The 23471-nt window shown below is 45.7% G+C and overlaps 1 protein-coding gene across 4 annotated transcripts in view; it reads left to right on the forward strand.

Annotated features, from left to right (window-relative positions):
• supt7l (SPT7 like, STAGA complex subunit gamma) overlaps positions 1-22149 on the forward strand; it is a 54536-nt gene extending 32387 nt beyond the window's left edge. For all 4 annotated transcript variants that reach the window (XM_085997930.1, XM_085997931.1, XM_085997929.1 and 1 more), the window contains exons 2-5: positions 1344-2040; positions 4483-4807; positions 8975-9215; positions 18841-22149. In XM_085997930.1, coding sequence (XP_085854056.1) covers positions 1637-2040; positions 4483-4807; positions 8975-9215; positions 18841-19109 — 1239 coding nt within the window. In that variant the 5' untranslated portion in view covers positions 1344-1636 and the 3' untranslated portion in view covers positions 19110-22149. The remainder of the gene's footprint in view (positions 1-1343; positions 2041-4482; positions 4808-8974; positions 9216-18840) is intronic.
• Positions 22150-23471: the final 1322 nt, after the last annotated feature.

Consider the following 23471-nt stretch of genomic DNA (forward strand, 5'->3'; position numbering starts at 1 on the left):
GAGGATGCACTGCCCATCCAGCCCTGCCTTCAACTGGGGTCCATACACAGCAACTTGCATTTATCTGTAGCCTCCTCCAGCCCTACAATCCTCCGAGATCTCTGCACTCCTCCAATTCTGGCCTCTTGCGCATGCCCAATTTTCATCGCTCCACCATTGGCGGCCACGCCTTCAGCTGTCGAAGGCCTAAGCTCGAATCCTCTCCCTACACCTCTCTACCTCTCTCTCCTCCTTTAAGACCTACCTCTTTGACCAAGCTTTTGGTCACCTGTTCTGATACCTCTTTATGTGGCTCAGTGTCATTCTGTTTGATAACACTCCTGTGAAGCACCTTGGGGCGTTTTACTACATTAAGGGCACTATATAAATGCAAGTTGTAGTTAACGATCTCACATTAGAAGAATAAGTTGTAATTGATGGAGGGTGGAAACCGGGACGAGCAGTAGATAGATTCAGCCTCGAGGTGACAACGATGTGGATTGGCGTTTCGGCAGCCGTGGGGGAGACGTGATGGTAGAAGAAGGTGGTCTCAGTGACCAAGCGATTATGAGGAGAAAATAAAACTAAGCTCCAGATCAGCCAACGCTTGCTCTTCCACCAGGGGTGGCTGGATAGTGCTCAGGAGTTGGAGCCTTGTGCAGTTTTTTTTACCCTTATCTTAACCCTGCTGCGTTGTTTTCCTCCTGCTAACCCAGCTGAGATGAGTACAAGCCAAGAAGAAAGAAAGAAAAAGACTTGCATTTCTATAGCACATTTCACAACCTCAGGACGTCTCAAAGCGCTTTATAGCCATTGTCACTATGTAGGAAATCCAGTAGCCAATTTGCTCACAGTGAGGTCCCACAAACAGCAATGTGATAATGCCCAGATAATCTGTTTTTTTTTATGGTGGTTGAGGGGAAAATATTGGCCAGGACACCGGGGATAACTCCCCTGCTCTTCTTCGAAATCGTGCCATGGGATCTTTTACGTCCACCTGAGAGCGCAGATGGGGCCTCGGTATAACATCTCATCTGAAAGACGGCACCTCCGACAGTGCGGCACCTCCGACAGTGCAGCACTCCCTCAGTACTGCACTCGAACGTCAGCCGATATTGTGTGCGCAAGTCTCTGGAGTGGGACTTGAGCCCACAACCGTCTGCTCAGCTGAGAGCGCTACCAACCTAGCCACGGCTGACACTGGAGAGTAACCTGGGGCTTGTAAGCTGAGTTCCACACCAGCTGGTGCATTTCGCAGTATAAGTCTCAGGCCCTGCTTAGTGTTGCAGTTGTATTCACTAAGCCAATCCATTGACAATATAATAGAGTCTTAAAATAATCACATCTCCTTTACGTCTTGACAGATTTCACCAGGGATACTGCAGCCAGTTTGAAGGAGCTTGAAGGCAGCTGACAATGCAGCAGAATGATCCTTTACTCCCACATTATCTGCTTCTATGAAAAAGACTTGTCGGTTTGTTGACTAATAGCTTTTCACTGGTCCCAGAAAATCGCAATGGGCTCATGTCCTGTCAAAGCAAATCTCTGTAGTTAACCCCACACTCTGCAGCCTTGACTCTGTTTCATCTAAATTCGCACATTTCTCTTGGCTTTCTCCGCACAACTCTCCATTTGACTGGAAGCCGAGGGAGGGAAGATGATAAAGTACTGGGGCGAGATCCCGGTGTCCTCCGCTCAGCCCAGCCGCAGCTCTTTCGACCTGCTGCAGCGGGAGTTCCGGACGGTGGAAATCCAAGATCCGCCGCTGCATCAGCCCTCGGCCGACAGGCCGCGGCCGGCCACCATGCTGGATGTGCCGTCCGAGCCCTGCGGCCTGACTGTCCACACCATCCAGCTGATGCAGTACAACCGGCGGCTGCGGAGCCTCATCGCCGGTGCTCAGGCTCAGTGCCAGCCGCAGCCGGAGGGGGAGGAGGCCGAGGCTCTGCCGCCCGCGCCCAGCTCGCCGCCCATCCCGGAGGAGCTGCTGCCCTTGGACAGCAAAAGCCCGAAGCTTCCTTTCCAGTTGAGGCACAGTGACCCAGAAAGCGACTTCTACAGGTGAGCTTTAAAGTGCTAAGATGGCAAAGAAAGAAAGACTTGCATTTTTATAGCACCTTTCACGACCTCGGGACGCCCCGAAGCGCTTTACAACCAAGATTAATCACTATTGTAATGTAGGAAACTCGGCAGCCAATTTGTGCACAGCAAGCTCCCACAAACAGCAATGTGATAATGACCAGATCATCCTGTTTTTTTTAGTGATGTTGGTTCAGGGATAAATATTGGTCGGGACACCAGCTCTTCTTCAAAATAATGTCATGGGATCTTTTGCGTTTACATGAGAGGGCAGACAGGGCCTCGGTAAAGTCTCATCTAAAGGACACCTCCGACAGAGCAGCACTCCCTCAGTACTGCCCTGGAGCGTCAGTCTAAATTATGTGCTCCAGTCTCTGGCGTAGGACTTGAACCTATAACCTTCTGACTCTGAGACGATAGTGCTGCCTCTGAGCCACGGCAGACATTGTGTCCTGGAGTAGGAGCTGTTACGGTAGAATGTTCTTCAAGCTATAATAATAATTGGGGGAAAAAATAGTGATTTAGACCTCGGCAAGGCACTTAAAAGAGAGCTGTATCCTCTATTATCACATAATCTATTTTTCTTTTACACTGGCTATAAATCTGCTTTATCGATCCGACTATGATTAGGTCAGGTGATTTGTGGCAGCACATCTTCTGCTATCGTTAAGATCTACTTAACGCAGCATTTTCACTGGCTCCGGGACACACTCTTTTTGGACAAAATTGCAGTACTTGGCCACAAAGTGCACAATTCATGGGACTTATCCCACTTGCAAGCGGAAATGGATATATCCTTGAAGGGAAAAAAATTGTAGGGCTATGGGGAAAGAGCAAGGGAGTGGGACTAATTGGATAGCTCTTTCACAGAGCCGGCACAGGCACAATGAGCCGAATGACCACCTCTGCTGTTTGATTCTATGATTAACACGGGATTTAGTGCTACATAAAATTGATTACACTAACTATGGACAGTGCTGCTCTGAATTTTACTCACTTGTTCCTCTTAAGCAACACACGTGTCCACCTCCCTACGCCTTCAGTTTGTTGAAATCAAGATTTGTCGCTCTGCCTCCTACCCTAACTCACTTTTTCCTCCGGACATCAAAAGTGTGGAGCTCCATGCCTCGCTCAGTCTTCTCTTCCTCCCGTAAATGTAAAGGCTTTTAAAGCACAAGTTTGACATCACCTAACCCAATCGCTACTTTGTTTTCTCTCGTACGGTTTTTCAAACATGGTGGGGTCCTGCATTAGGCCCTTCACTGAGGTTTCTCAGTAGGGAAGGCTGTACAACATGTTTGTCATGCAGTTTTGGATAATGATTTGTGTTCTTACTGAGTTAATTTGGCTTCAAACCAGTTTTCCATAATGTCATCTATACAGATTGCATAATCAATTTCTTTTTCATAGACTCTTACAGCACAGAAGGAGTCCATTTGGCCCATCGTGCCTGGGCCAGCTCTTTGAAAGAGCTCTCCAATTATTCCCACTCCCTGCTCTTATCCCATATTCCTGCACATAAACTTTGTAAGTTAATTTTGCAAATCAATTATGTAAATTGACAGCTTTAAACAAAGGGGTGTGGAAGAGATAAGTGGCCTCTCTCAGCTCAAGTTCGCCATAAGATGGCTCCCCTAAAGCTTGGCAACAGCTCAAGTCTCCATGCCAGATTCGGTAATACCGGCTCTCAAGCCCCCAGTTCTCAACAGCGTTGTTAATGATTGACTGTCCAGGCTGGCTCACTAGTGCACTTGGATTCTTCACACTTGGTTCCAGGTAACCCAACAAATCAGCGCTAAAACAGAGAGTGTGGTGCTAGCTGGGCAAAGAAGAAACTCACCAGTGTTCCGTGCTGATAAGCTGCCCAGTTTTAGCTGGTTAACCCCCAGCTAGTATCCCTGCACACACTTATGGTCCCTAAACCTTTGCTATTACTAACTAGCGCCCGAGCTCTCTTTTCTTGAGCAAGTAGCGAGTGGTCCCTACGAGGAGAGAGGCATGTGTTCCCTATTGGGTTAAATAGAAAACCTCTACCTGCATGGGTTTCTCAGTAGCTTGGTTTGGAGACTCAGGAACAGCAGTGGGCCAATCGGCCCCTTGTGTCTTCTGCCATTCAGCTGGATGGCTGATCTGTCTCTCAAACTCCATTTACTCGCCTTGGCTACATATCCCTTAGTGCCTTTACCTACCAAAAAAACCTATTGATCTTCATTTTAAAATCTCAATTGCACTCGACAGCATTTTGGGGGAGAGAGTTCCATATTTCCCTTGAGCACGGCGATGGCTGACCATAAAAAGATTTTGTGGCTTTGATTTTAGAATGGCGATGCAGTTAGCAGCGCCACTCCCACCCCCCTTAGCCCCCCCTCCCTCTACCACCCCCCCACCTCCAGTAGCAGTAACCATTGTGGTTTGTGTCCCTAGAGGAAAAGGCGAACCTGTGACGGAACTCAGTTGGCCATCTTGTCGGCAGCTCCTCTACCAGTCAGTCGCCACCGTCCTGGCCCACGCAGGCTTCGAATCTGCCCACGAGGGCGTCCTGGAAACGCTGACTGACGTCGCCAGCGATTACTACTTCAAATTCACGCGGCTCCTGCGCTTTGCTGCGGACCGGGAAGCACGTGTCGGCCAGACCCCTTTCCAGGACGTGATGGAGCAGGTGTTCCACGAAGTGGGCATCGGCAGCGTGCTCTCTTTGCAGAAGTTCTGGCAACATCGTATCAAGGACTATCACAGTTACGTGCTCCAGGTGGGTAAACAAAATCATAAGCACATTCCAACATCTCACATCTACCCCCTACCCCCAGTGGGTCAATTTAATGCCAGTATGACGGCCGTGCCTTCACCTGCCTAGGCTCTAAACTCTGAAATACCCTCTCTAAACCTCTCCGCCTCTCTATCTCTCCTCCTTAACCTACCACTTTGACCAAGCTTTTGGTCACCTGTCTTAAGAGACCAGTGGTGCCCTATGTATCGATTGCCCGCTGCTCTGTGCAGCCTCTCCCGGTAACTCAGCTGGTGCTCGTGTTTGGTCCTGGCTACTTTGCTTAAATTTTTCCCTTCACCCTGCTCCTCGGCCACCTTGCCGCTTAAATTTCTCCCCTCCACTCTGCTCATCCTGCCTCCAGCACGACTCGGGCTTGATGGACCAGCTGGTCTTTTCCTGTGATTTCTGTGTGTTTGTACTCCTTAAATTTCTGTCACTCTTAAAGCCTGCCCCGCTGCTTAAGTTACTGATTTATTTTGTGGCACCACTACTTAAATGTTAATGCCGCCTGCCTCCACCGCTCCTGTACACACTGTTCTATATTATAGAAATATAAATATCTATTATATTTAATATTGCATCGTATCCTCTGACTCACTGAGCTATGCCACAATAGATCTACAAATATATATTTTTTAAAGTTGAAGCCAAGGGCTGAGTGGCAGAGTGAGTTACACTTTGGCCTTTCACCTCTGGAGCTTGAGAATAAGGATACCTGCAAAAGTCCATTACAGATCGATGTGATAAGCATCTCGTCTCTCTCTCTCCATGCCTGCAAGTCCTACTTGAAATGAGTTTGGGTGGTCTTAACCCAATTCCTAGTGAGCCTGGACCTACAGCATTAAAATGCTCCCAATATGCTGATAGCTTCCACAAAATAGGCCATCTCACCTCTGAGAGGCTTCAAGTGTTGCCTAGTGTAGAACATGGAATTACCATGGTCATGCAGTATTGGGTTATCTTCTGAAGTTGGTATATTGCTGGGTTAGAGTTACAGATCGTCATTGGTCATGTTATACCTGTTGACAGTGGTTGAGAAAATTGGCGCACTTGTTCCATTTTCTAGCATTGGTGTGGACAACATGAAAAAGACGAGAAACATAGCAACATAGAAGATAGGAGCAGGAGTAGGCCATTCGGCCCCTCGAGCCTGCTCCGCCATTCAATGAGATCATGGCTGGTCATCCAAACTCAGTACCCTGTCCCTGCCTTCTCCCCATATCCCTTGATCCCTTTAGCCTTAAGAAATATATCTAACTCCTTCTTAAATATATTTAATCACTTGGCCTCAACTGCCTTTTGTGGTAGAGAATTCCACAGGTTCACCACTCTCTGGGTGAAGAAATTCCTCCTCATCTCTGCCTAAATGGCTTACCCCTTATCTTTAGACTGTGACCCCTGGTTCTGGACTCCCTGGCCATCGGGAACATCCTTCCTGCATCTAGTCTGTCTAGTCCTGTTAGAATTTTATAAGTTTCAATGAGACCCCCTCTCATTCTTCTAAACGCCAGCGAGTATAAGCCCAATCGACCCAATCTCTCTTCATACGTCATTCCTGCCATCCCAGGTATCAGTCTGGTGAATCTTCGCTGCACTCCCTCCATGGCAAGAACATCCTTCCTCAAATAAGGTGACCAAAACTGCACACTATACTCAAGGTGTGGTCTCACCAAGGCCCTGTACAACTGCAGCAAGACATCCTTGTTCCTGTACTCGAATCCTCTCGCTACAAAGGCCAACATACTATTTCCCTTCTTAACCGCCTGCTGCACCTGCATGCTTACCTTCAGCGACTGGTGCACAAGGACACCCAGGTCTCGTTGCACTTCCCCTTCTCCCAATCTATTGCCGTTCAGATAATCTGCCTTCCTGTTTTTGCCACCAAAGTGGATAACCTCGCATTTATCCACATTATACTGCATCTGCCATGCATCTGCTCAATCACCCAACCTGTCCAAATCATACTGGAGTTTCTCGGCATCTTCCTCACAGCACACACGCCCATCCAGCTTTGTGTCATCTGCAAACTTGGAGATATTACATCTAGTTCCCTTGTCTAGATCATTAATATATATTGTGAATAGCTGGGGTCCTAGCACCGATCCATGCGGTACTCCACTAGTCACTGCCTGCCACTCGGAAAAAGGCCCGTTTATTCCAACTCTTTGCTTCCTGTCTGCCAACCAGTTCTCTATCCAAGTCAGTATTTTGCCCCCAATCCCTTGTGCTTTAACTTTACACGCTAATCTCTTATGCGGGACCTTATCGAAAGCCTTCGGAAAGTCCAAATACACCATATCCACTGGTTCTCCCTTATCTATTCTACCAGTTACATCCTCAAAAAAATTCCAGTAGATTAGTCGAGCACGATTTACCTTTTGTAAATCCATGTTGACTTTGTCCGATCCTGTCACTGTTTTCCAAGTGCTCTGCTATTACATCTTTTAAAATGGACTCTAGCATTTTCCCCACTACCGATGTCAGGCTTACCGGTCTATAATTCCCTGTTTTCTCTCTACCACCTTTTTTGAATAGTGGGGCAACATTAGCTACCCTCTAATCCATGGGAACTGTTCCAGAGTCTATAGAATTTTGGAAGACGACCAGCAATGCATCTACTATTTCTAGGGCTACTTCCTTAAGTACCCTAGGATGTAGATTATCAGGCCCTGGGGATTTATTGGCCTTCAATCCTGTCAATTTCCCTAACACCATTTCCCTACAAATACTGATTTAATTCAGTTCCTCCCTCTCATTAGACACTATATTCCCCGACATCTCTGGGAGGTTATTTGTGTCCTCCTTTGTGAAGACAGAACCAAAGTATATATTTAATTGGTCTGCCATTTCTTTGTTCCCCATTATAAATTCCCCTGATTCTGACTGCAAGGGACCTACGCTTGACTTCACCAATCTTTTTATCTTCACATATCTATGGAAGCTTTTACAGTCAGTTTTTATGTTCACAGCAAGCTTACTCTAATACTCTATTTTCCCCCTCTTAATTAATCCCTTTGGCCTCCTTTGCTGAATCCTAAACTGCTCCCAATCCTCAGGTTTGTTGCTTTTTCTGGCCAATTTATATGTCCTCTCCTTGGATCTTATGCTATCCCTAATTTCCCTTGTTAGCCACGGTTGAGTCACCTTTTTTGTTTTATTTTTATGCCAAGCAGGGATGAACAAATTCTGTAGTTCACCCATGCAATCTTTAAATGTTTGCCATTGCCTATCCACCGTCAACCCTTTAAGTAACGTTCCCCAATCCATCCTACCCAACTCATGCCTCATACCATCGTAGTTTCCTTTATTTAAATTCAGGACCCTAGTCTCTGAGTCAAATACTTCACTCTCCATCTTAATGAAGAATTCTATCATCTTATGCTCGCTCTGCCCCAAGGGGCCTCGCACAACAAGATTGCTAATTAATCCTTTCTCATTACATAATACCCAGTCTAAGATGGCCTGATCTCTCGTTGGCTCCTCGACATATTGGTCCAGGAAACCATCCCGTATACACTCCAGGAATTCCTCCTCCACAGTATTGTTACTAATTTGGTTAGCCCAATCTATATGTAGATTAAAGTCACCCATGATAACTGCTGTGCCCTTATTGCACGCGTCTCTAATTTCCCGTTTAATGCCATCCCCAACCTTAGCATTACTGTTTGGGGGCCTGTATGCAACTCCCACTAACGTTTTCTGCCCCTTGTTATTTCTCAGTTCTACCCATACAGATTGCACATCATCAGAGCTAATATCCTTCCTTACTATTGTGTTAATCTCCTCTTTAACCAGCAATGCTACCCCACCTCCTTTTCCTTTTTGCCTGTCTTTCCTGAATATTGAATACCCCTGGATGTTGAATTCCCAGCCTTGGTCACCCGGGAGCCATGCTTCCATAATCCCAATCATCTCCTATCCATTTACCTCTATTTGCGCAGCAAATTCATCCACCTTATTACGAATGCTCCTCGCATTAAGACACAAAGCATTCAGGCTTGTTTTTTTAACACTCTTAGACACATCTTCTGCATTAATAGTGTGCCTCCAGATATCAATACATCTCTCTGAGCAGCACACAATGCTCCCATGCTCACCTATTGACTGTGTGTCTGGTTTTCATATGTACTGTGTACATCTTGCTTACAGGTGAGCAAGCAGCTGGCTGAAGAGTATGAAAAACTGGTTAGTCCGGAGAAGACCTCTACCGAGGACACTAAACCATTGAAGATAAAGGAGGAACCCATCAGTGACATTGCTTTCCCCATCAATGAAGAGAATGAGTCGGATTTGTCCGCAAACGAGCAGGCCTTGCAGCTGGGGGTTCTGGCACAGGCTCATGAACGTTTTGCTGCTGCGCTAGAGGTTGATGCATCTCCTCAGACATCAGGTGAGGGCACATTCTAAATTCTACCATATTTCTTTACTAGGTTACCAGTAGGGAGGGAGTGAGCGGACAACCTGCGAGGGAGACAGTCAGCAAGCGACACAATGAAGGAGTGACGTCAGAATTATAAGATGTCGATGGCACAAGGGAGCCGAGAGGTGAGTATCGGGTGAGTATTTGTGGTAAGGTTTTTTTTGTTCTGTTTTGAGTATATTTCTGCTAAGTAGTCATAGCCTATCTAATAGAGGGAAGTGCCGATTGGTGGGTAGCTGTTGAGTGTTTCTTGTAAAGTTTTACGTTTATTTCTGCTAAATTACCTCCATAGTCTGGTAAATAGAGGCATGGCAGGGCAGCTCAGTCCCGTGATTTGCACATCCTGTGCCATGTGGGAAATCCTGGACGCTTCTTGCGGCCTGGACGACCACGTGTGCAGGAAGTGTCGCCAACTGCAGCAACTCGAGCTCCGGGTTTTGGAGCTTGAGCGGCAGCTGGAGTCACTGCAGTGCACCCACGAGGCTGAGAAATACTTGGAAAGCACGTTTCTAGAAGTGGTCACCCCGCAGCCTCAGAATGTGCAGGCAGAGGTGGCCACCAGACAGAGAAGGAGGACCAGGCAGGTAGGGCAGGAATCCCCGGAGTGCATCTCGCTCGCTAACCGGTTCACAGTTCTGGATACTGGTGGGGGTGATGGTTCCTCTGGGGAGAGCAGCCAGAGACAAGGCCACGGCACCACAGGTGGCTCAGCTGCACAGGGGGGGGTGGAAGAAAAGAGTGGAAGAGCAATAGTGATAGGGGATTCATTGGTTAGGGGATCAGATAGGCGTTTCTGTGGACGCAGACGTGACTCCAGGATGGTGTGTTGCCTCCCTGGTGCCAGGGTCAAGGATATCACTGAGCAGCTGCAGGACACTCTGAGGGGAGGGTGAACAGCCAGAGGTCGTTGTCCATATTGGTACCAACGACATGGGCAGAAAGAGGGATGAGGTCCTGCAGGCAGACTATAGGGAGCTAGGAAAGAGATTAAGAAGCAGGACCTCAAAGGTAGTAATCCCTGGATTACTCCTGGTGCCACGTGCTAGTGAGTACAGGAATAGGAGGATAGAACAGATGAATGCGTGGCTGGAGAGATGGTGCAGGAGGGAGGGCTTTAGATTCCTGAAGCATTGGGACTGTTTCTGGGGAAGGTGGAACCTGTACAAGCCGGACGGGTTACACCTCAACAGAGCTGGGACCAATATTCTCGTGGGGAGGTTTTCTAGTGCTGTTGGGAAGGGTTTAAACTAGCTTGGCAGGGGGGTGGGCATCAGCATATAGGAGTAGAAAAGAGGAATAAGGTGTATAAAAAAATGTGTGTTGGATAGTACTAGAGAATAAAGTAGTACGAGAGGCAGAAGTAGTACTATATATTAGATAAGAGCAGACTAAAAGACTACGAAAAATTCAAAAATGGGTTTAGAATGCATGTACGTAACACACAAAGCGTGGTGAATAAGGTTGGTGAGCTAGAAGCACAATTAGCCCTGTGGCAATATGATGTGGCAATAACGGAAACGTGGCTTAAAAACAGTGAGGACTGGGCACTTAATATTCAAGGGTACAAGGTGTTCAGAAAAGATGGGGAAGGGAAGTGGGGTGGCAGCTGATTAAGGAAAGGGAGGATGTTCTTGGGACAAGGATAGAATCCATTTGGTTAGAGTTGAGGAGCAAAAAGGGTATGATCACGCTATTTGGGGTATTCTACAGGTCTCCAAATAGTGAGAGGGAGGTAGAGGAGCAAATCTGCAGGGAAATCGCAGAGATATGCAAGAGCTATAGAGTGGTGATATTGGGGGACTTCAATTACCCAAGTATCGATTGGGATAATGCTAGGGTAAAGGGAAAGGAGGGGGAGGAATTTCTGAAATGTGTTCAGGAGAATTTCCTTGACCAGTATATTCTTTGCCCAACTGGGAAAGAGGCATTGCTGGATCTGGTGCTGGGGAATGAGGTGGGTCAGGTCGACCAAGTGTCTGGGAGAACACTTGGGTACGAGTGATCACCGTATCATAAGAGTTAGATTAGCAATGGAGAGGAGCAAGGAACAATCTAGAGTGGAACTTCTAAACTGGAATAGGGCTAACTTCAATGGGAAGCGAAAGGATCTAGCCAGGGTAAAATGAAACCAAAGATTGACAGGAAAAACTGTAATGGAACAATGGGTGATCTTTAAGGAGGAGATGTTCCAAGTACAGGCTAGGTACATTCCAACAAGAGGGAAGGGTAAGCGAACCAAAGCAAGGGCTCCTTGGATGACGAGGGATAGAGAAGATGATGAAACAAAAAAAGAGCGTGCATGATGCATGTCAGGTGAATTCTTCAAGGGAGAACCAGACCAAATACAATAAGTTGAGAGGGGAAGTGAAGATGAAAATAAGATTGGCAAAGAGAGAATATGAAAGTAGAATGGCAGTTAACATAAAAGGGAACCCAAAAATCTTCTACTGGATTGTAAACAGTAAGCGGGTAGTAAGAGGCGGGGTGGGACCTATTAGAGACAAAGAAGGGAATATATGCTTAGAGGCGCAGGGCAAGGCTAGAATACTCAGAGTTCTTTGTATCGGTGTTTACTAAGGAGGTGGATGCTGACAAAATATTGGTAGACGTGGAAAAGGTAGAAGCAATGGAAGGGGTGAAAATTGATAGACAGGATGTACGAGAAAGGCTGGATGTGCTTAGAGTGGATAAGTCACCTGGTCCAGATGGCTTGCATCCCAGGATGCTAAGGGAATTGGGGGAGGAGATAGCGGAAGGGCTTGCCATAATTTTCCAATCTTCCCTAGATGAGGGGGAGGTGCCTGAGGATTGGAAAGTGGCAAATGTGACACCATTGTTCAAGAAAGGGTGTAAGGACAATCCTAGTATCTACAGGCCGGTCAGTTTAACATCAGTGGTAGGTAAAGTTTTAGAAATAATAATCAAGGAAAAAATGAACAGGCACTTGGAGAGGTTAAAGCTAATTAAGGAGAGCCAATATGGATTTGTAAGAGGCAGATCGTGTTTGACTAATCTAATTGAATTTTTTGATGAAGTAACAGGGAGGATTGATGAAGGGAATGCAATGGATGTTGTCTACATGGATTTTAGGAAGGCATTTGACAAAGTACCATGTAGAAGGCTGGTTAACAAAATTGAGGCTCAAGGAATAGGTGGGTCAGTGACAGCTTGGATAAGGAATTGGCTTAAGGACAGAAAACAGTGAGTTGTGATAAATGGCTGTTTTTCAGACTGGAGGATGGTAGACAGTGGTGTTCCCCAAGGGTCAGTGCTGGGCCCACTTTGTTTGATACATATAAATGACCTGGGTATTGAAATACAGAGTAGAATTTCTAAATTTGCCGATGACACCAAACTTGGGGGTGTGGCAAACAGTGAAGATGATACCAATCGACTGCAACAGGACATAGAAAGGCTAGCAGAATGGGCAGACAAGTGGCAGATGGAATTTAATACAGAGAAGTGTGAGCTGATAAATTTTGGCAGAAGGAACAGGGAGAGGCAGAAGGAACAGGGAGAGGCAATATACACTTAATGGCACAGTTTTAAAGAGTGTGCAGGGACAGAGGGACCTGGGAGTTAATGTGCATATGTCCCTGAAGGTGGCAGGACATATTGAGAGAGTGGTTAACAAAGCATATGGGATCTTGGGCTTCATAAATAGAAGTATTGAGTACAAAAGTAGAGAAGTTATGCTGAACCTTTATAAAGCGCTGGTTAAGCCACAACTGGAGTATTGCGTCCAGTTCTGGTCACCACACTTTAAGAAGGATGTGAAGGCACTTGAGAGGGTGCAGAGGAGATTTACCAGAGTGGTTCTGGGGATAGGGGATCTTAGCTACAAGGACAGGTTGGAGAAGCTGGATTTGTTTTCATTAGCGCAAAGGAGGTTGAGGGATGATTTGATAGAGGTGTACAAGATTATGACGGGTTTGGATAGACTAGACGGGGAAAGGCTGTTCCCACTAGTTGATGGTACAAGGACTAGGGGACACAGATCTAAAGTTTTGGGCAAGAGATACAGGGGGGCCGTGAGGAAAAACTTTTTTACGCAGCGAGTGGTGATGACCTGGAATTCGCTGCCGACGGAAGTGGTGGAAGCAGAGAAACTCAATGTTTTCAAGGGGAGACTGGATAGGCACTTGCGGGAAATAAACTATGGTGATAGAGCGGGGGAATGGGACTGAATGGATTGCTCTACAGAGAGGTGGCATGGACTCGATGGGCCGAATGGCCTCCTTCTGTGCAGCTATGACTCTATGATGTACAGTGAAACGTGTGAATTATGGACACCATGGGGACTGGGATCAGCTGTCCTATTTTTGCAGGTGGCCTTATTCTCAAAATGGCTATTGTGTGTACTATAAATTCAGTCGAATGGGGAGTTTTTTACCCAGCATCCATAGCAGCAGAGAAACCGCTCTATCCCTGGGATAGAGCCATGCAAGCATTCAATCCCAGAGATAAAATAGTTTCTCTGCCGTTATGGATGCTGGGTAAAAAGTCCACCATTCCACAAAAGCCGTTTCTTTCACAAATCCTGCTTCTGCCTTGTCTCCCCAGTGGTGTTTAGCCAGAAGGCTTTCTCTGGACTAGTGTCAATGCCTGACAACTCCAGTTCTTTCCCTTGAGGGTATTCCTGCGTCTGGAGAGAACTCTATACTGAGTTGGTGCCTGAACCAACAAGCTATAAAAGAATGAAAGGAAAGAAATTTAATTTGTATAGTGCCTTTCAGATCCGGAGGACATTTTAAAGCACTCACCGCCAATGAATTACTTTGAAGTGTAGTTACTATTGTTTTGTAGGCAAATGTGACGGGGCAATTTGCGTGCACACAACAGAGTCCCATACGTAATAATGAGCTGAATCACCAGTTACTCTGTTTTGGTGGGGTTGGTTCAGGGATGAATTTTGGCCAATATGCTGGGAGAACTAAACTGCTCTTCTTAGAAGATCCCACGGCACTTTTTATGTCCACTGAACAGACAGACTGGGTTTAATGTCTCATCTGAAAAATAGCACATTTGACAATCTAACACCCCCTCTGTACTGCACTGACGTGTCAGCCTAGTTTATGTCCTCAAGTACAGCAATAGTGCTTGAACCCACAACCTTTTGAATCAGAGGCCAGAGTGCTACCAATGAGCCAAGTAGGCATTATTGTAGTTTCCCTGCTATCTGCCACAGCGTTTCCCTGCTATCTGCCACAGGGAAAGTCATCGCAAGAATCCTCCTCAATCGCCTTCTACCAGTGGCCGAAGAGCTCCTCCCAGAGTCGCAATGCAGATTCCGCCCCCTAAGGGGCACAATGGACATGATCTTCACCGCACGTCAATTACAAGAGAAATGCAGGGAACAGCACCAACCACTGTACATGGCCTTCTTCGATCTCACAAAGGCCTTCGACACTGTCAACCGTGAAGGATTATGGAGTGTCCTCAAATTCGGCTGCCCTCAAAAGTTTGTCACTATCCTCCGCCTCCTTCACGACGACATGCAAGCTGTGATCCTGACCAACGGTTCCACCACAGACCCAATTCATGTACGAACCGGGGTCAAGCAAGGCTGTGTCATCGCACCAACGCTCTTCTCAATCTTCCTTGCTGCAATGCTCCATCTCGCCCTCGGTAAGCTTCCCACTGGAGTGGAGCTAATTTACAGAACAAACGGGAAACTGTTCAACTTCCGTCACCTCCAGTCCAGATCCAAGGTCGTCCCATCCTCTGTCGTCGAATTACAGTATGCAGACGATGCTTGCGTCTGCGCTCACTCGGAGGCCGAACTTCAAACCATCGTAAACACCTTCACCGAAGCATACGAGAGCATGGGCCTTACACTAAACATCCGTAAGACAAAGGTCCTCTACCAACCTGCCCCCGCCACACAGTGCTGCCCCCCGATTATCAAAGTCCACGACAAGGCCTTGGACAACGTGGACCACTTTCCATACCTCGGGAGCCTACTGTCAACAAGGGCAGACGTCGACGACGAAGTCTAACACCACCTTCAGTGTGCCAGTGCAGCCTTCGGTCGCCTGAGGAAGAGAGTGTTTGAAGACCAGGACCTCAAACTCGGCACTAAGCTCATGATCTACAGGGCAGCAGTGATACCTGCCCTGCTGTATGCCTCAGAGACATGGACCAAGTACAGCAGGCACCTCAAAGCACTGGAGAGGTACCACCAACGCTGCCTCCGCAAGATCCGGCAAATCCATTGGCAGGATAGGCGCACCAACGTCAGTGTTCTTGCTCAGGCCAACATCCCCAGCATCGAAGCTCTGACCGCGCTCAATCAGCTCCAATGGACGGGTCACATTATCCGCATGCCCGATACAAGACCCCCAAAACAAGCGCTCTACTCGGAGCTCCGGCACGGCAAGAGAGCCCCAGGTGGGCAGAGGAAACGCTTCAAGGACACCCTCAAAGCCTCCTTGAAAAAGTGTAACATCCCCACCGACACCTGGGAATCCCTGGCCCAAGACCGCACAAAGTGGAGGAGAAGCATCCGGGAAGGCGCTGAACACCTCGAGTCTCTTCGCCGGAAGCCAAGCGCAGGCAGCGTAAGGAGCGCACGTGAACCCAAGCACCCCACCCACCCGCCCCTTCAACCACTGTCTGCCCCACCTGTGACAGAGACTGTTGGCCCCGCATTGGACTAATCAGTCACCTGCGAGCTCATTTTTAATGTGGAAGCAAGTCATCCTCGGTTCCGAGGGACTGCCTAAGATGAAGATTGTAGAAATAGCCCATCAGCATGAAAAAACCCAGTACAGCAACACTGCACCGATAGAAGACTTTAATGAACCAGCTTGGTTTGAGGAAGGGGACTCCACACTACATCCCCTAGCTAATGGTGGGGCAGGAGATGGAGGCAGTATTCATGCTGAATACCTAAATGCTGCTGCAATTGGAGGGGGATAATGACAATAATCTTGGAGATCATTGCCAAAAAGTAATGACTCGCTTTAGAACTGTCTTGCAGCTGGTGAATAAGGTTCTCTTTGAGGCATGCAGACACTTAGTATTACAGGGCTCAGTTGTGGCATTTAGCTGTCCTAATAGGACTGAAAAATATTACTGATATCGTTGGCTCTTAAAGTGGTTCTTTTGTCATCATGGCATGTATATTCTGTGGAGTAATCTGGAGGAGACAGGCTGAATTTCACATTTGTGAGAATATGTAGGGCTGTTGTTGGCTTTATAAGAGATCATGGCATGTGACCAGACTCAGTAACCCACTTGTACTGCTTTCATTGATTTGCGTAGGCTTTCGATGTAGCACCTCATAGCCCTCATGGAAGCAAAGGCAGTACATGGCCAAATGTTGGATTTAATCTGGAATGTGTACTGCAGCTCCAAGATTTGTGTACGGGCAGATGATTCACTGTACCTATCCCTCTCTAAAGAGGAGTGAGAAAATGCCCACTATCGCCTACCTTTGCCTTATGGCATCAGAAGGGACGGCTTTGACTGTCTATTCTAGCATCTCTGAAAGTTGTGCGGTGCTCCTTTTCGCACATATTCTGTTGGCAGACTCACCTGGCAATCAAATACACTCTATATATCATCTTCTACAAAGGGCTGGCCAGTGGGATATGCCAATGGATGGGGATTCAGTATTATGGCTTAGCACCACGCTGGAGCGAATCTCAAAGGTATCAATTGGAAGTTACAAATTAGAAATAATAGGGTCTGAGTTTGGACAAGCGGCAAATAGCATGATAAACTTCCGATTACCGGCAGGCACCATGCAGAAGCCGAACATGTCCTGATAGGGAGGGAAGGGACAATTCGAGTCCGTGGCACTCGGGGACACTCTCAGTTGCTTCCCACCAGCAGCTGTACAGCAGTATCGGTAGGAGCAGATCTCCAGTCCTCCCTTATCGTGTTGCATGGTGCAGAGAGACTGTCAAAGAGAAAATAGCAATTCTTCCTAAGTCACTGATTTACTTTTGAAATAAAAGCAAGAAATGCACAGACAGTCAGCCAGGACCGAAAGGGGACAGAGGGGTTTGTCTTTTGGGTTGAAACCTCTGAACGCACCAAAACATTATCTGTTGCTCTGTCAGATGCAGACTGGCCTAACGGTCATTTCAGCCTCATCTGTTTTTATTTCAGATTTTCAACAGTTTATTTTTTCTTTCTGTCTGAAGTGCAGGGGAATGGAACTAAGTGGAAAGCTCTTTCAGAGATTTGGACTTGGGTATAGGAAACACAATCTCAAAATGTTCTGGCAGCACGAAAATAGGAGGTTTGGTAAACAATGAAGAGGACTAAAAGTCTTCAGGAAGACCCAGACAGATTAACAGAATGGGCAGACAGGTGGTAGATGCAATTTAATGTGGGCAACAACACCACCTTGCATTTATATAGCTCCTTTAACTTAGAAAAACGTGGTAACTTTGAGAGAGAATCATAGAACTGTTACAGCACAGAAGGAGGCCATTCGGCCCGTTGAGCCCATACCAGCTCCCTGCAAGAGCACTTCAGCTAGTCCCACTCCCCCGCCCTTTCCCTGTAGCCCTGCAATTTTTTTCCTTCAGGTACTTATCTAATTCCCTTTTTAAAGCCACAATTGAGTCTGCCTCCACCACCCTTTCAGGCAGTGCATTCCAGATTGTAACCACTCGCTGCATAAAAAAGGTTTTTCCTCATGTCACCTTTGGATCTTCTGCCAATCACCTTAAATCTGTGTGCTCTGGTTCTCGACCCTTCCACCAATGGGAGCAGTTTCTCTCTATTCACTCTGGACCCCTCATGATTTTGAACACCTATCAAATCTCCTCTCGACCTTCTCTGTTCTAAGGAGAACAACCCCAGCTTCTCCAGTCTATCCACATAACTGAAGTCCCTCATCCCTGGAACCATTCTTGTAAATCTTTTCTGCACCCTCTCTAAAGCCTTCACATCCTTCCTAAAGTGCGGTGCCCAGAGTTGGACACAATACTCCAGTTGAGGTCGAACCAGTGTTTTATAAAGTTTCTTCATAACTTCCTTGCTTTTGTATTCAATGCCTCAACTTATAAAGCCCAGGATCCCACATGCTTTTTTAACCGCTTTCTCAACCTGCCCTGCATGTGTGCACATATACCCTCAGGTCTCTCTCTTCCTGCACCCTCTTTAGTTTATATTGCCTCTCCTCTTTCTTCCTACCAAAATGTATCACTTCGCACTTTTCTGCGTTAAACTTCATCTGCCACGTGTCCGCCCACTCCACCAGCCTGTCTATGTCTTCCTGAAGTCTATCCTTATCCTCCTCACTGTTCAAATATACAACAGTGTGGAAGGAAAAAGACAAAGAATGGGCCCATACATTTAATGGAACAACACTGAAGGGCGTGGATGAACAGAGAGACCTAAGGGTTCAAATACAAAATTCCATGAAATTGCGAGTGCAGGTAAATAAAGCCATAAGAAAGGCCAATAGAATATTGGGTTTTATAAATGGGGGCATAAAGTCCAAGAAGGTGGTCCACTTGGAGCAACTAGGGATGGCCAGTAAATGTCAGCCTTGCCATCGTCGCTTACATCCCAAGAATGGTTTTTTAAAAGGCAGTCATTCAATTACTGTGTTTTGCTTATTTGTTTCCTTCAGGCCCTGAGGTAAGCAGCTCTCCTCTGTGGAACCTAACTCAAGTTAAAATGGAGCCTCAGGAGAATGAAGAAGGCAACGGAGCTCCTCATGGCGTGTTGGGCAACGATGTTTTTGAAGAACCGATGTCTGCCATGAGTGACTCTGGCATCCCACAAACCCCTAACACCGCTGGCTCCGATGGCAGCTATATATCTCATTCACCTGACAGCTTGATAGCTTCTTCTCCTGTTTTCAATCAGCGACCAAAGAAAAAGATGAGGAAGGTGTGAATATTCATTGACCGTGCAAAATCTCTAATTTTTTGTTTCTTTCTGGTGCTTATTTGAAACTGTTCCTTACCATAATAATGCTAACTTGAAATATTTTTTCATCAAAACTGAAATGTAATTCAGAATTATTGCATATTTGGCTGTCAAGTCTAATGTTGGGGGACAGGAACAAATCATCAAAAAAACTGCTTCAACCGACCTGAAGTTCCTTATAGTTAATTGTATTTGTGCTGAAGAGGAAGACCGAATGGGAAAGAGAATCCAGACTTTGAGGGGACTGGGTGGCTGTTTGGATGGATCACTGTTTTTTCACCTATGGGACATGAAGGGTTCTCAGTAAGCAAAAACGACTTGTGTTTTATATACCGTGTTGTCACATCACTGAGAACCGTTCACCTCTTGTATCGCTTGTTATGTAGGCAAACGTGACAGCCATTTTGGGTACATTTGGCAATCAGATGCATCACTAGTTAATGTGTCTGAATGAAATGAGTTTAGCAGTTTCCTAAGTGGTCAGGAACTCATAGCACAAGACTCCTTGAGTGCAGCACAATTAACGCTGAGCTGTTTAACGTTCTCCTATAGTGTACTTGCACAAAGGAATTGCACAGGAATGGGATGGCATCATATTAACGCATTTAAGGTGTCCTTGCCGACATTTGTCCCTCAATCAACACTACTCAAACAGATTAACTGGCCATTCATGTGCATAACAATGCATATTGCACCTCAAAGTAGTTCTGTTGTATGCGAAGCATTTTGAGACGTGATCAGAAGCTTTAGGGTAAATTCAATGATCCCATCCTCCCAGTGGCGAGCTGCACTCAAAGGTAACCTTGGTCACAGAATAAACGCTGCAGTCTTGTAGCTTTATCACCGACAGGGCGCGCAGGCTCAGTGAGTTTACCCGTGTACAAATATATCTTGTATATCATGTAAACTTCACAGTGTTGGGTTCAATACTTGTTTTGGGCCAGATTGACTTTTTTTAATGTAGATTGTGTGAAAGTTTCTAAAATGAAAACCAGACACCAAAAGTCTTTTTTAAATGAAACTCCACTTTCCCACTTCCTTCCATCTCTCCAGTGGAGGCAATTAGCTGAATGATGAAGGCTTTCAATGAATTTTCAACACCAGAAATCAAGCCATGATCCCACGCCCACTCCTTCTCCCATCTGGCATTTGAGATGGCAAAAAGGTGTTGACCTCCTCACTTTGAATGTGAACCAGCTTGGGTGCAAATGCAAGCCATTCGTGGGAATCTAAATTCCAGTACTAAATGTACTGGCTACCATATTATATCATGCCTTACATATAGACTCTCCAATCAGAGTGAGCGGTGAGGAGGAGGTTGAGTCCTGCTGGAAGAAATGTGAATATTAGCTTTTTAGTTGAATTCCTAATCCTACTGGTGCTGCCGTTGTGGTGTTCTGTGCGCGACCATCATTGCCTCCGCGATGCATTGACAGGTACGGACAGCCTTTTTCTTTTCACCCTTTTGTCGTCTTCCCTTTCTGCAATCGTTGAACTTATAAACAGAGTGGTGCGGAGTCAATTGTACAATTGCAAGCTGTTGGCACAAAGCCTCGCCGGCTGCCAACACAAATTGGATACTCGGGCCTGCACTGCCTACATTTTTCTGACCATGAATTTTAAGATCCCTTCTGGTAGCACGGACTCTGAAAATCACCGCCGTGTATAGCAGTGGAGCATGGGGCCTTCATGGGCACTTCTTTCCCTGCTTAAGGTCTTTCTCTCTATATATGGGCACCTTGGCCACATGGGTAGCAACCTAAATGAGCCGTCCATAAACACTCTGCTTTTCGTCAATGTTCTATTGCTCTATGTGAAGAAGTCCCTAAATTAAGAAATATAATGCAATAAAATACTAAAAAAGCATAGCAATTTGATCATTATCTGAAAGAGAAATAGACTTTTGGTGTGTGATCGGTCATCAGAACTGGTATTTTCTGGCTACAGAGGTCAAGAGCTCAGATCGACTGCTAGCATTTCCAGTTTTTTTTTTACTGTGACAAAGCATTAATCAGCCCAGCAATTAAGGAAAGTTTTCGGAGTAGTTTGTGGCATTCCCTAATGGTTGGATTTATGGTAAGCTAACAGTCGTCACAAAGCTAAAGACGCTTAAGAAATTATCCAGATCAAAAGCTCATAAAGCAGCCTTTTGAAGATCTGGAAGGAAGTCTGGGTTTGGACCATGGCTTTTTTTTAAAAAAACATGCTGGAAATACACTTTTCAGATGGTAAAGTTTCAGGGAGGGTCAGTACCTGAAATGGCAAGCTACTGACACATCTGCTGAACATTTCTGTCATTCTCCGGTTTTTTTTTTAACTGTTTATCCCTACTATTTGAACCCCAGCCCACCATTGGTGTCTGCCAATCATTTATAAAGTGCAGTGGTAATGTCTGGGGAAGCTAAGTTAACAAAGGTCTCCTTTCAAGTTCCTTAGGAAAGCGGCGAAGCTCTGTAAAAATAGGCTAGTGCTGTCTTTTATTCTCTCGGTGAATAAAGTGAGACATTTCAAATTTATTCTTTTTGAGCACTGCAAGCAACCATTTTGTGAAGCTGTCACTTTTTTATATGTCCTTGGTTGGGCAAATACAATGGATTCATAACTTCATTACATCAAGTAACGAGAGTTGACTTACTCGTCCCCCAAACATTTAGACGTTCTATCAGTAGGCTCACAAAATCTCAACTAATCAAAGTGGCCTAAATAGCAGAGGTTTGATATTTAGGTCACAACATTCAGATCACAACAAAGGCTTGCGGGACCTGAACATCCTGGGCCCATTATCATCCCACGCGTCTGTTCTCATCTGCACCACTAGTTGGACTAATTTGGGGCATCTTCTCATGTCGGGGGGTGGGGGGGGGTGTGGTTAGGGGTGGTGGTGAGACGGGGATTTGAAAGGAGTGGCTGCTGTTTGCTGACTGGGTAGACGAGAGATGTGTATTATTTATGTGAGATTTTTGACATGAATAAGTGTATTAAAGTTAAGGAAAATTGCGATCAATAATTGTGAAGACTTCCTTTCTTGTTTAGAAGTGTTGCAGTTCAAATCAACAACTTGCATTTATATGGCACCTTTAACGTAGAAAAGCATTCCAAGGCGCTTCGCAGATGCATAAGGGAAGTGGGTGCCAAACCAAAGAAGAATAAATTAGGAGGTGTGAGCTAAAGATTGGTCATAGACGAGAGTGTTAAAGGTGGATAGGGATCTGTGTCAAGGTGGCACTGGACCCTCTTCAGCAGCACTGAATCAAAAGGCAGCTGACAACTGCATCACTCCTAACTACATTAGATCAAATAATTATTTATTCAACATTGAATGGAAAGGCAACATTTGATAAAGGCAAAAATGTTTCTGATTGCATATAAATGGGTCTGGTTAATTCACCCCTTACAACCCATTGTGCTGGTTGTAGAAACTCACCTTGTGGAGTCTTTCCTGAACTGACTGCTTTTTGTTGAAAAATGCTTTGCGTGACTTTTGTTTCATGCAATACAAAAAATAAGTTAAAACCACAATACTGGTAGAAAGTACATTTTTGTCACAACTGTCCTCCGCACTTGAATAACAGCACAGTCCTTCCAGAATTTGCTGCTGTTTATGTCAACAATGGTGTGTTTTGAGTTCTGAATATCAAGGTAAATACAGCTGGCATATCCATTGAAAATACATTAGGAAACACAAAGACTCATTCGAGTCATTCCTGCCTCAGTCCTTTCACACTCACAGTTTTCTACTTGGCTCTATCTGTTGCCGATCAGATACATGTTTTTGCTTTTAAAGTTACTTCTGATGTTTTATTCACAAAAAAAATCATCTGGGAGATTTTATTTTACAGGAAGACATTTTCCATGATTCTATGGTGGGGTTTACAAACTGGTTGCTCAGTGAATGGCCAGTCTTGCTGTGGGCACAGGTGCACGATGGGATCTGTAGCCTGTTACCTTGCGACTCTTTTTAGTTGATCGATAGGCCTGTGAGCCTGCTTGAAATCAAGGGTCAGGCTTCTCCCATCGGCACAGGGAGAACGTTGTTACATTTATTTCAAACAGAAAATGTTACTGTATGGGCACGTTTCATTCTTTCCTTGCAAATTTTATAATTGTTTCCACTTGTATTGTGTTACAATCTTTATATGTGACCGAAAAAAACGGGTTAGATACAAGACTTTTTGTATGGTGGTAGGAAAGATAATGGAATCCTTACTCTGATGGAATAGAAAAACATCTAGAAACTGAAAATATAATAGAGTAGTCGGCACAGATTTCAAAAGGGAAGGTCATGCTTGACCAACCTTATTTAATTCTTTGAAGAAGTAACACAAAGGA

Source organism: Somniosus microcephalus, chromosome 9 (genome assembly GCF_052327205.1).
Source record: "Somniosus microcephalus isolate GS21.2 chromosome 9, FLI_Smic_1.0, whole genome shotgun sequence".
In the NCBI taxonomy this organism is placed as follows: domain Eukaryota; kingdom Metazoa; phylum Chordata; class Chondrichthyes; order Squaliformes; family Somniosidae; genus Somniosus; species Somniosus microcephalus.